At 38.5% G+C, this 13,521-nt stretch overlaps 1 protein-coding gene and 1 pseudogene across 4 annotated transcripts in view; one reads left to right on the forward strand and one right to left on the reverse strand.

Annotated features, from left to right (window-relative positions):
• The window catches only part of PIK3C2G (phosphatidylinositol-4-phosphate 3-kinase catalytic subunit type 2 gamma), a 664,807-nt gene that overhangs the window by 607,577 nt on the left and 43,709 nt on the right, over positions 1-13,521 (forward strand). For all 4 annotated transcript variants that reach the window (XM_027541447.1, XM_027541446.1, XM_027541448.1 and 1 more), the window contains one exon: positions 567-642. In XM_027541447.1, the coding sequence (XP_027397248.1) occupies positions 567-642 (76 nt within the window). The remainder of the gene's footprint in view (positions 1-566; positions 643-13,521) is intronic.
• Positions 9,666-11,320, reverse strand: LOC113892955 (annotated as a pseudogene).

Here is a 13,521-nt window from a genome sequence, read left to right on the forward strand (position 1 = left end):
TACAATCTGTTTCCTCCACTAATCAGATTGTGTTCTAATACAGAGGTCACCTTTTGCATCTTTCTCTTTCTAAATATACCCTAACATTCCATAATGCTTAAAGCTTAGTGAGCATTTCTAGAACTGAACTCTGAAGAGCAATGGTTTTTCACTGAGTGTCTGTGTCCTACTGAGAGTAATTTTTCTCCAAAAGTTTTGTCCAACAGTACACATTTTCTAGAAAAAGGACATGTGAGATTGATGCATAATTATAAAGTTCAAGAGTGTAAACATTGTGGTGAGCTCTAAAAGCGGTGTACACCTGAGCCTCTTAAAGAAATATAAAATAGCCAGATTCTAATCTCGTGAGAGATTAGCTTAATTTAGTGAAAAATTATAGCATTGGCTTAATAGATTTCCTAGTATATTTTGCTTATTTATGGAATATATAAATATAGATATATCTATAAATAAAAACAGGTATATATAAATATTCTATATTTGGGTCAGTGTTTTCAGAGACTAAGAAATAGGAATGATAAATAAATGTATGAAATGAAAAAAATATATTTTGTCTTATTTTTCAGAGTGATTGTGTACTTAGCTTTTTTCTCTCTGAGCCTGTGGAACAAGCAGTGAAAGAATCATCAGCTGTGGACCTAGGCAAGTAATTTTATCATTATTACCATGTACAATTATTGAGTTTCAATATAATTGTGAGGCTTCCCCAGTGGCTCAGTGGTAAAGAATCTGCCTGCCAGTGCAGGAGACCCAGGTTCAATTCCTGGATTGGGAAGATCCCCTGGAGGAGGAAATGGCAACCCACTCCAGTATTCTTGCCTGGAGAATCCCGTGAACAGAGAAGCCTAGTGGGCTATAGGCCATGGGTTGCAGAGTCAGACCACAACAGAGCATGTATGTACAATTATTGAGTTTTAATTGTATAAAAAATAAGAACTATATGTTTTTAATTTTCAAATTAAAATATTTTTAACAATAAGGCTTTCATAGTCTTTTCAAACCATTTTTAACCCCTTAGAATATGTTTATCAAGTTAAATTAAACCCAGGTGTGTTTGTCTAATTATAATAATTCCATGCTACCCCACTATTAACTTACTTCAGTTAATTGTGCTTTGAGGTGGAATTGCATTTCAGAGAGAGAGATCCTGGTTTCCCCTGCATGTAAATCTTACAGTTTACTCAGCATCTTAGAAAATAACAAAAATAAATATTGGGCAATAATAATGACCATGAATTATCTAGCAGTTTCATACTTATCTTTTAAAGCTCAATAATTATTCCACCTCCTTCATGAAGTCTTATTTTATTAACAGGATCCTAAATGAGCCCAGCAAAATTATCTACCCTATTCTCTGCCAAATGTGTGTTAATTCTAATTAATTTCTCTATCATCTCACATAGATTGGCAAAGACTTTTTAAATATCCTATCAATCTAAAGCATTCTTTAATGTAAATCCATTGCCAGTGGCCATCTAATACTGATACTGGTTTTTATCTCACACAAAATTTGCAAACTCATGATTGGCTAGGCCTCACCACCCCCCACCCCAAACTTCCCTTTGCAACTCCCAGTCTTCCTTTTGTCCACATCCACCTTCGTATTCTCTACCTTTAAGATTAGGCCCATCTGCTCATCACCTCTCTCTGTACCTGATATCCTAGTTACTTACCCCTTATGAGTACAGTTCTCTATAGCCAGATCAAGTCTTATAGTGTGATTGTTTACTGTTACATATGTATTTTTGTGTCTGCCTTGTTTCTCTTGTTAGACTGAAAATAACTTTCAGTCAAGCACTCACTTCTCCATTATGTACTGCTCTACACTAACAAATTCTAAATTAATATATGATAATTAAATTACTTTTATTGTGCCTATATTTTATTCATGTAAGTAATGTTACCCTCTAAGATGCTTTGCTTTTATAGTTAAACCATAAACAGTATTGAGTAAGGAAATTTCTTACATTTCATAGCATGTATCTAAAGAAGAATGATGTCCACAAAATAAAATATTTTTAGAGACTGAGACAGAACTGTGTTTGAACGTCTCCTGTGGAGGTGTGGGTCAGCAGTGGACTGCCACTGGGACGGGGCTCTGGGTGCTGCAGACTTGGGTATGACATAAGCCCTCTTGGAGAAGTCACCATTAACACCACCACAGAGCTGCCAGAACTTACACAGGACTGAGAAATAGACTCTTGGAGGGCACAAACAGAAGCTTGTCTCCTAGGACCCAGGAGAAAGGAGCAGTGACCACACAAGAGACTGACCCAGATTTGCATGTGAGTGTCCAGGAGTGTCTAGCAGAGGCATGGCTTGGTGGTAGCCTGCTGCAGGGCTGGGGGCACTGAGTGTAGCAGTACATGCATGGGATCTTTTGAAGGAGGTCATCATTATCTTCATTACCTCCACCATAGTTTGGCCACAGGTAAATAGCAGGGAGGGAACACAGCTCCAGCCATCAACAGAAAATTGGATTAAAGATTTATTGAGCATAGCCCTGCCCATAAGAACAAGATCCAATTTTCCCCACAGTCAGTCTCTCCCATCAGGAAGCTTCCATAACCCTCTTATCCTTCTCCATCAGACAGCAGACAGACTGAAAACCACAATCACAGAAAACTAACCATTCTAATCCCATAGACCACAGCCTTGTCTTACACAATGAAACTATGAGCCATGTCCTGTAGGGCCACCCAAGAGAGAAAGGTCATGGTGGAGAGTTCTGACAAAATGTGATCCACTGGAGAAGAGAATGGCAAACCCCTTCAGTATTCTTGCCTTGAGAACCCCATGAACAGTATGAAAAGGTGAAAAGATAGGACACTGAAAGATGAACTCCCCAGGTCAGTAGGTGCCCAATATGCTACTGGAGAGAAGTAGAGAAATAACTCCAGAAAGAATGAAGAGACAGAGCCAAAGCAAAAACAACACCCAGTTGTGGATGTGACTGGTGATAGAAGCAAGGTCCAATGCCGTAAAGAGCAATATTGCATAAGAACCTGGAATGTTAGGTCCATGAGTCAAGGCAAATTGGAAGTGGTCAAACAGGAGATGGCAAGAGTGAACATCGACATTTTAGGAATCAGCGAACTAAAATGGACTGGAATGGGTGAATTTATCTCAGATGACCATTATATCTGCTATTGTGGGCAAGAATCCCTTAGAAGGAAACGAGTCAACAAAAGAGTCCGAAATGCAGTTCGTGGATGCAGTCTCAAAAAGGACAGAATGATCTCTGTTTCCAAGGCAAACCATTCAATATCACAATAATCCAAGTCCATGCCCTGACCAGTAATGCTGAAGAAGCTGAAGTTGAATGGTTCTATGAAGACCTACAAGACCTTCTAGAATTAATACCCAAAAAAAGACTTCTTTTTCATTATAGGGGACTGAAATGCAAAACTAGGAAGTCAAAAACACGTGGAGTAACAGGCAAATTTGGCCATGGAGTACAGAATGAAGCAGGACAAAGTAATAGAGTTTTGCCAAGAGAACTCACTGGTCATAGCAAACAACCTCTTCCAACAAGACAAGAGAAGACTCTACACATATACATCACCAGATGGTTAACACTGAAATCAGACTGAATATATTCTTTGCAGCCAAAGATGGAGAAGCTCTATACAGTCAACAAAAACAAGACTGGGAGCTGGCTGTGGCTCAGATCATGAACTCCTTACTGCCAAATTCAGACTGAAACTGAAGAAAGTAGGGGAAATCACTAGACCATTCAGGTATGATTTAAATCAAATCCCTTATGATTATACAGTGGAAGTGAGAAATAGATTTAAGGGACTAGATCTGATAGACAGAGTGCCTGATGAACTATCAACAGAGGTTGGTGACATTGTACAGGAGACAGGGATCAAGAACATCCACAAGAAAAAGAAATGCAAAACAGCAAAATGGTTGTCTGAGGAGGCCTTACAAATAGCTTTGAAAAGAAGGGAAGTGAAAAACAAAGGAGAAAAGGAAAGATATACCCATTTGAATGCAGAGTTTCAAAGAACAGCAAGGAGAGATAAGAAAGCCTTCCTCAGAGATCAGTGCAAAGAAATAGAGGAAAACAATAGAATGCAAAAGACTAGAGATCTCTTCAAGAAAATTAGAAATACCAAGGGAACATTTCATGCAAAGATGGGCTCGAGAAAGGACAGAAATGGTACAAATCTAACCGAAGCCAACGATATTAAGAAAAGATCATAAGAATACACAGAAGAACTGTACAAAAGATCTTCACGACCCAGACAATCATGATGGTGTAATCACTCAACTAGAGCCAGACATCCTGGAATGTGAAGTCAAGTGGGCCTTAGGAAATATCACTATGAACAAAGCTAGTGGAGGTGATAGAACTCCAGTTGAGCTATTTCAAATCCTAAAAAATGATGCTGTGAAAATGCTGCACTAAATATGCCAGCAAATTTGGAAAATGCAGCAGTAGCCACAGGATTGGAAAATATCAGTTTTAATTCCAATCTCAAAGAAAGGCAATGCCAAAGAATGCTCAAACTACCACACAATTGCATTCATCTCACACGCTAGTAAAGTAATGCTCAAAATTCTCTAAGCCAGGCTTCAACAATATGTGAACCATAATCTTCCAGATGTTCAAGCTGGTTTTAGAAAAGCCAGAGGAACCAGAGATCAAATTACCAACATCCACTGGATGATGGAAAAAGCAAGAGAGTTCCAGAAAAACACCTACTTCTATTTTATTGACTATGCCAAATCCTTTGACTGTGTGGATCACAATAAACTGCAGAAAATTCTTAAAAAGATGGGAATATCAGACCACCTGACCTGCCTCTTGAGAAACCTGTATGCAGGTCAAGAAGCAATAGTTAGAACTCAACATGGAACAACAGACTGGCTCCAAATAGGGAAAGGAGTACGTCAAGGCTGTATATTTTCACCCTGCTTATTTACCTTCTATGCAGAAAACATCATTAGACATGCTGGGCTGAATGAACCACAAGCTAGAATCAAGATTGCCAGGACAAATATCAATAATGTCAGATATGCAGATGACACCACCCTCACGGCAGGAAGTGAAGAAGAACTAAAGAGCCTCTTGATGACAGTGAAAAAGGAGAGTGAAAAAGCTGGCTTAAAGCTCAATGTTCAGAAAACTAAGATCATAGCATCTGGTCCCATCACTTCATGGCAAATAGATGGGGAAGCATTGACAGACTTTATTTTTGGGGGCTGCAAAGTCACTGTAGATGGTGACTGCATCCATGAAATTAAAAGATGCTTACTCCTTGGAAGGAAAGTTATGACCAACCTAGACAGCATATTCAAAAGCAGAGACATTACTTTGCCAACAAAGGTCCGTCTAGTCAAGGCTATGGTTTTCCCAGTAGTCGTGTATGGATGTGATAGTTGGACTGTAAAGAAAGCTGATCACCGAAGAATTGATGCTTTTGAACTATGGTGTTGGAGAAGACTCTTGAGAGTCCCTTGGACTGCAAGGTGATCCAACCAGTCCATCCTAAAGGAGATCAGTCCTGAGTGTTCATTGGAAGGACTGATGTTGAAGCTGAAACTTCAATACTTTGGCCACCTGATGTGAAGAGCTTACACACTGGAAAAGACCCTGATGCTGGGAAAGACTGAAGGCAGGAGGAGAAGGTGACGACAGAGGATGAGATGGTTGGATGGTATCACCAACTCAGTGGACATGAGTTTGAATAAACTCCAGGAGTTGGTGATGGACTGGGAGGCCTGGCGTGCTGCAGTCCATGGGGTGGCAAAGAGTCAGACAGGACTAAGTGACTAAAGTGAACTGATTGTCATAATTTATAAATATTCTCTAAAAAACAGTATTAATTGGATAGATTTTTAACAATCATTATTTGTAAACTTGAGTTAACCAGATTAAAAAAACAAATAATAAGAAAGTAGCCAATTTCTAGAGAAGTTAACTTAAAAAAAAGCTACTAGGTTGGCCTCTATTTTGTCATTAAAGCCCTTAAAGAAAATTCTTTCAAAACATAGACTATGGGTCACTATCAAGTTTTTGATTTTGTGATTATTATTTGTCTATAAAGTGTTTTAAAATACATGCATACAAAAAAAGTAGGGTTCTTATTATAAAAACTAAAATGGTTGTTTCAGAATTCTTTTTGGTTTTTTTTGGTTTGCTTTCTTCTTACTACATCATATAATACTTAAGACTTTTTTGTCAGTGATAATGGACAAAAGTTTTGGTTCTCGATATTTTATGTTACAACAGCAGGACTGCATATTCTAAGCAGGATATGCAAATCACTGAAACAAAGAAGGATTAGCAGGAAGTTGTTCCTTTTTGTATTCTTTAAATTATTTCCTCTTTCTTATTCTGAATTCTGAATACTTTTGTCACAGAATATCAGTTGATTCCAAAAAAGAAGCACACTACTAAGGACACTTCTTGTCAGTCATTTGAAACTTTGAATTGTTAAATAATTAGATGATAAATTTATTCAGTGTATTAAAGTAATGGTTAAATAGGATGACCTGAAGCAAAAATCCCAGACTGTACCATTTTACTACCCCTACTAACGAACTGAGAGTGGATTGAAGTGACTTAGCACAGCACATCTGGACACCTATGTATCTAGGCACAAGACTTGCAAAGATCATATTAGTAATCATTTGTAGTCCCACCTCTGCCGTTGCTGCTGCTGCTAAGTCGATTCAGTCGTGTCTGACTCTGTGCGACCCCATAGACGGCAGCCCACCAGGCTCCCCCGTCCCTGGGATTCTCCAGGCAAGAACACTGGAGTGGATTGCCATTTCCTTCTCCAATGTATGAAAGTGAAAAGTGAAAGTGAAGTCGCTCAGTCGTGTCTGACTCTTCGAGACCCCATGGACTGCAGCCTACCAGGCTCCTCCATCCATGGGATTTTCCAGGCAAGAGTACTGGAGTGGGGTGCCATCGCCTTCTCCAGTTACTCACTAACTAAACATGCCTTGGTAGAACAACAGGAAGTGCCAACCAAGTATACTCTCTCCTCTACTTATCCCTTTTCCTTGGCTTTGCATTGCCTAATTTAGGCAGAGCCAACTTCCTGGGCTTGTAACCTATGCAGTCGTACAAAGTACAGTACTTAGAACAATCCTATACTTGGTTTAATATTCTGTTGTCACTAACTTGAAATTCTTAATAAAAAGTTTTTGGGGGAAAAGAACTGTGAATTTTCATCTTGCATTTTTATTTCAATGACTCCCACAAATTATGTATGCGGCTGGCCCAGCAATTTGGAAAAAGATCAGAATTCTCCAGCTGTATCTCAGCAGAATCTGGTACCCACCAATTTCCCTTAAAAGTCAAATATCAGGTCCTTCCCAATCTTGACTCTTGTCTTTTTCCAATTCTTCAACTAAGACAAGACCCTCAGGTACCTCACAGATCAATTTTCTCTGCCTAGATTTCTTGATTCCTGTTCCACCTTCCCCATCATTATCTGCATCCTTCAGATCTCATCTCAACTGCCTTTACTATATAGACCTATATAATGTTTTTTTCCCTCAAAACACATATTGCAATGATAACTATGCTATGTGCTTCTTTGCAGACTAAAAATCCATGAAGACACAAGCCATGTGTATCTGGCTTACCATTGTAAACCCAGTGCTGAGCAATGTGCCTTGTCTCCTCTAGATAGTCCATAAAGAATTCCTGAATAAATAACTGACAATAAAAGGACAGTAGAGAAGACACCAAAATCCAAATTTAAGCTCCTTCTCTCACACTCACCATTTTAAGTGGAAAAATCCCAGCACAAGGAATTCAAAGCTTCCCAACCACTAGAATTCTCCTGAAGTATCACCAGGGGGAAAAAAAAAATCTGTAAATTATCATGTTTAATATTATAGACACCAGACTCAACCAAGGCACTAACCAGAAAGTTGCTGAATTTTATCTTGTGTATTCTTTAATTCTCTAATGACAGACTCTCTGTACTCCCCACAAATTAATACAGCCACCATGCCAAATAATACTTTTACAAAAATAAAAATTATCCACCTTCCACCAGTACGCAGCTCTGATACACAGAAGATAGATTTTTGTCACAATACAGAAATAATAATGTAGGTAATGGGCTAGAACTTGATCAAAGACAACAGTTGCCAGAGTTAAGAGGATGAATTAATGAGCATGTTTAGATGCCATTGATAATTATAAATGATTACAAAGAGGAGCTTTCAATCATTACCTTACATCACTACTTTCCCTTTGAGATGTTACTTTAAAAGGAAGCCACACAGTCTCTATGGCAAGGTCTCTCTGGTTAATGTTCTAGCTGCTTGTTCTGGCAAAGCCCAGACCAATTGTCCATAGGTTGAAGTATGTTACTCATGCAAGCGTGCTCAGTCGCTCAGTCATGGCCGACTTTTTGTGACCTCCCTGGACTGTAGCCGCCAGTCTCCTCAGTCTGTGGTATTTCCCAGGCAAGAATACTGGAGTGGTTTGCCATTTCCTATTCCAGGAGATCTTCTCAACCCGGGTATCAAACCCAAGTCTACACCATTGGCAGGTGGCTTCTTTACCTCTGAGCCACTGGGGAAGTCCATGTTACTCAGGTTTTGAATTTAAATTTTACTGATATGGAAGGACAAGAGATGAAGGGCTAGTTATGATTGTCTGTAAATAAATACTTGTATTGTTTTTTAAATTTTCCACTGAAAGCTTTGAAATATACATTTTGCTACAATATATCATATGATCTCATGTTTTTAATTAGAAGATTATTTTAGATTAGGCTTCCCTGGTAGGAAGACGGTTCAGACAGTCAAGAATTTACCTACAGTATGGGAGACCTGGGTTTGATCCCCTGCAGAAGGGACTGCCAACCCACTTCAGTATTCTTGCCTGGAGAATCCCATGTACAGAGGAGCTTGGCCACCTACAGTCCATGGGGTTGGAAAGCTTTAAAATATACACTTTGCTATAGCATCTCATATAATCTCATGTAATTAGATTATTTTAGACTGTTGCTGTGGCTGATATAGGAAGGAAAAGATGAAACAAAGATGAGAAAAAACTTTCTCTAATTACCTCATATCTAATAGCTCTGTGTCAAAAGATATCACTTAAAGTGTAGCAAATCAAGCAATAAAAAATTTTAGCATATGTAATATTAGTATTAGAAAAACACTGAGAAAGATCACAACATTGAATGTAATTGGGTGGTAGATCAAAGTAGATGAGAAAGATCATCACACTAATTTTATCTTTGCTTCTATTAGGAAAGAAATATTGTCAAAAGAAATAAAAGTCTAAGAATATTAAATAAAATAACCACTAGAACAAAAATTAAAACTTCTATAAATATCATAAGTACATAAAGCAAATTACTTCGTGAAAGACTTTCTTTAAAAATCATTGTTAAAAGTTATAGTTCTTTTTTTATGTGTTAATTTAATTCTCCTGTACATTTCTGTCCACATGAGCCAACAAAAGTCAAGAATGCATACTTTACAATATTTACCTGTTTTGAGATATTCAAGTCAATTTCAGATGGCAAAAGTAGAATTCAGTCACTAATGACATGTTTAAAAATATATATATTTTTAAAAATGTTTTTACAAGATAAAAAATAATCTTCCACAAGATCATTCTTGCAGATCTTGCAGATCACTGAAATTTTAACTCTTTAGATAATTTCACTTCAGTTTTTGGTTTCAAAATCTAGAGACAATTGAAAGGAAAAAGCATTGGCAGAATTTATATTTTTAAGTCTCTCTTTTTTGTTTCAACTATTTGTTACACTGTTTAAAGATGTTAAGGATGAAGGTGCTCTTTGACTGATGGCCTTTAGATGATCAAAAAGTTTATTTCGGGATGGAAATTCACTGTGGCAGGTTGTACAGCTGATAAGCACATCACTCATTGTCTGTGGTTCAGCAGGTACTCTGACAGACTTTTTAGTATCTTTGGCTTTCTTTCCTTTGGGTTTAGAAACCCTTTTAGCCTCAGTTTTTGGGTCATCGCACAGTTCCACAGTCTCTGTGACCCCAACATTTTCTTGGAGACTATCTTCCAATTCTTTGGCACTGTTTTCATTTAGGTTGGTATCTTCCGGGTCAAGCTTTACTCCTTCTCCAGTTCCATTTTCATTGAAATTATCATCACAGTTCTGTGCTGGTTTCTGTTTCTTTTTCTTCTGTTTTTTAGAAAGCTTTTGTTTTGGCGCCTCCTCCATTTCTTCCTAGGAATTGACATTCAGACTGTTTTCACCAGTTTGAGGTCCTGAAAAATTTGCTTCCTCCTCCTCCAACTGTTGTTTTAATAAGGCAGCCATTTCCCGATGCTTCTTTGATTTTTCATGATTCCTCAGAGCCTTTTCAGTCTTGAAAGACTTATCACACGCGGGGCAGTAAAGGCTATCATAAAGTTCTGTGTCCTCTGCCTCGTCGCTGTCTTTACCATCCTATCTGTCTCTGAGCTCCAGTTCTTCCGCTTCATCTTCACCCAATCCATCTCCAAACTGCTTTTCATACTGCGCCTCCATCTCCCTGAGCTCCTTCCCCAAGTCAGCCACTGCCATCCAGCTCTATTCTCTGTACTGCTCTGCCAGCTTGGCCTGTTTTAGCTTCTGCTGCCACCTCATTGCCTCCGCTTTCCTTGCCTTCTCTGCATTTTGTTCTTCCACAAGCTTTCGATGAGCCTGCACTCTTCTATCCTTTTTATGGATGAAAGCGACCTGCTGACGGACAAGTTCATTCTCCTTCCTCCCCTTTCCTCACTTTTCCTCACTTTTTCGTTTGTTTTCTTTTTCCATGGCTCGTTTCTCCCAGCCGTTTGAAGCCTGCTGTGTATCATATTCTTTCCAAGCAAAGTTCTGAGTGCAGAAACTCTGCCGGTAAGCATAGAATGGTGGACTACCATATCATAGTCACTCTGGGAGTCTCCAAAAGTTGGGAAATCTTCCATGTCCTCTTCTAAAGCAGATTCTAGTTCTTCCTTTGCAGTCATTTCAAAGTCATTACCGTGCACCGTGTAAAAGCCCTTTTCATCGTCGCCATAACCAGGGTAGCAGGTCACAGTGAAATAGTGAAGCAAGTCTAAGCTGTCATCTTGATATTCTGCATCACGTCCACCTTTCACCAGAGCTCCTCTATGATAATTGCACCACGCGCTTTCCTGAGGGTCGCTCAACACATTATACGCCGCTTGGATTAGTTTAAATTGTTCAGCTGCTTCTGCGGCATCATCCAGATTTTTATCCGGGTGCCCTTTCTGGGCCAGCTTCCGATAGGCCTTCTTGAGCTCCTCCTCGCTGGCGTGGCGCTGCACCCCTAGCGCTTCGTCGTGACAATTCATCGCGCGACAGAGCAGGGGGCTCCGGCCGGGGCGGGGCTGGGCTAAAGTGCTGGCAGCGGCCCTAGTGGTCGTCTCCTGCGGCGGGAGCTCGGCGCCCGCACGGGACCAGCCAGTGAGTGCAGCGGCGGCGCGGGCTATTTCTTTACTAATTTAATAAGAACAAAGAGAGAATATATTATATCAATAAAAATAAGAATGAAGAGAAAAACTATATATCAATAAATATAACTCTATTAAGAAAATTCCTATAGGAGTGAAAGGGAAAATCCTAACTATATTTAATGTAAAAATACACCTAAAGCAAAATGATTTTGGAAGACTGAAAATTGAAATATAGGCATAGGTATATTAGGCAATGGGGCTTCCTAGGTGGCTCAGTGGTAAAGAAGCCTCCTGCCACTACAGGAGATGAAGTAAACATGGGTTCAATCCCTCGGTGAGGAACATTCCCTGAGTAGGAAATGTCAACCCACTTCAGTCTTCTTGCCTGGAAAATTCCATGGACTGAGGAGCCTGGTGGGCTGTAGTCCATGGAGTCACCAAAGAATTGGACACGACTGAGCAACTGAGCACACACATATTAGGCAAGGCAAGAACATGGAAATCAAAAGTCACAAGCATATGTAAAAACAAATGCAATTTAGTCCCAGAAGACTTGAATAGAACTTTAGACTATAACAAGTACAATTCTCAATAAAGATATAAGCAACTGCTGCAACATGTATAAAATTATGGAAATTGTGGAACATACAAGGAGAAACAGACAAAAACAAACCAGTAATAGGATATTCTAATTTACTTCTCTTGACTTTTGAAAGATTGAGTAGAAAAAATAAGCTATACATAGAAAAACTAAATAGTAACATTAATAAGGCAAACTGTAATTTATACCAAACTCTTATTCTGAAAATAGAGAATATATCTTCTTTTCAAGAGCCCATGCAATATTCATGAAAACAGATTATATAGTAAGTCACAAAGGAAATTAATTTCAATAAATCCTCAAAAGTAGAAATTGCCTAAGAAATATTCCCTGATCATGAGACAATACAGTGAGACACCCATGGAAAAATTCATAAAGCTAAAAGATACTTAAGTTTGAAGGTTTAAAAAATTAAGTTCTCTTGAACAACTTTTGGGTCAAAGGACTTACAAATCAAAATTACAAAACTTACAAAGAATAGCAATAATGAAAAACCACATCTCATAAAACTACAAGAGAAAGATAAAGCAGCGCTCAGAGGGAAATTGGAATAATTAGAATAAAAGCCAAAAAACAAACCAAAGGAAGACAAAAAAAAAAAAAATGGATAAAGGTAAAAGTAAATATATGAGTTAGAACAAAGCTTTTCACCATTGAATATGATATTAGTTGTCAGCATGTCCTAAATGAATTTTATTATGTCCAAGAAGATACGTGGGCTTCCCAGATGGTGCATTTGGTAAAGAATCCATCTGCCAATGCAGGAGTTGGAAGAGAGGGTTCAATTCCTGGGTTGGGAAGATCCCCTGGAGGAGGAAATGGCAATCCACTCCAGTATTCTTGTCTGGGAAATCCCATGGACAGAGGAGCCTGGCGGGCTACAGTCCATGAGGTCACAAAGAGTCAGACACAACTGAGCAAGAAGATATATTGAGATACGCTCCCTGTGTATTCACTTTGATGAGAGTTTTTATCATGAATAAATGTTGCATTTTGTGAAATGTTTTTTTCTGCATCTATTAAGATGCTCATGTAATGATTATCCTTCCTTTTGCTAATATGGTATTTCACACTGATGGATTTGTCAGTATTGAACCATCTTTGTGTCCCTGGAATAAAACCAGCTTGATCATGGTGAATGATCCTTTTTATATATTGTTAAATTCACTTTTCTGTTATTAAGGATTTTTACATATATAGTCATCATAGAAATTAGCCTGTAATTTTATTTTATTGTAGTGTCTTTGTCCGGTTTTGGTATCAGGGTGGCCTAGTAAAATAAACTTGACAGTTTCTGTCCTCTTCAATTTTTTGGAATAGTTTGAGAAAGATAGGCATTAGTCCTTCTTTATATGTTTTGTAAAATTCCCCTGTGTAGTCATCCAGTCCTGAACTTTCGTTTGCTGGGAGTTTTTAAATTACAAATGCAGTTTCACCACTGGTGATTGGTTTGTTCAAATTATCTATTTTTCTTGACTCAATCTTGACATGCTGTATG

The sequence above is a fragment of the Bos indicus x Bos taurus genome, chromosome 5, assembly GCF_003369695.1.
Source record: "Bos indicus x Bos taurus breed Angus x Brahman F1 hybrid chromosome 5, Bos_hybrid_MaternalHap_v2.0, whole genome shotgun sequence".
Lineage (NCBI taxonomy): Eukaryota > Metazoa > Chordata > Mammalia > Artiodactyla > Bovidae > Bos > Bos indicus x Bos taurus.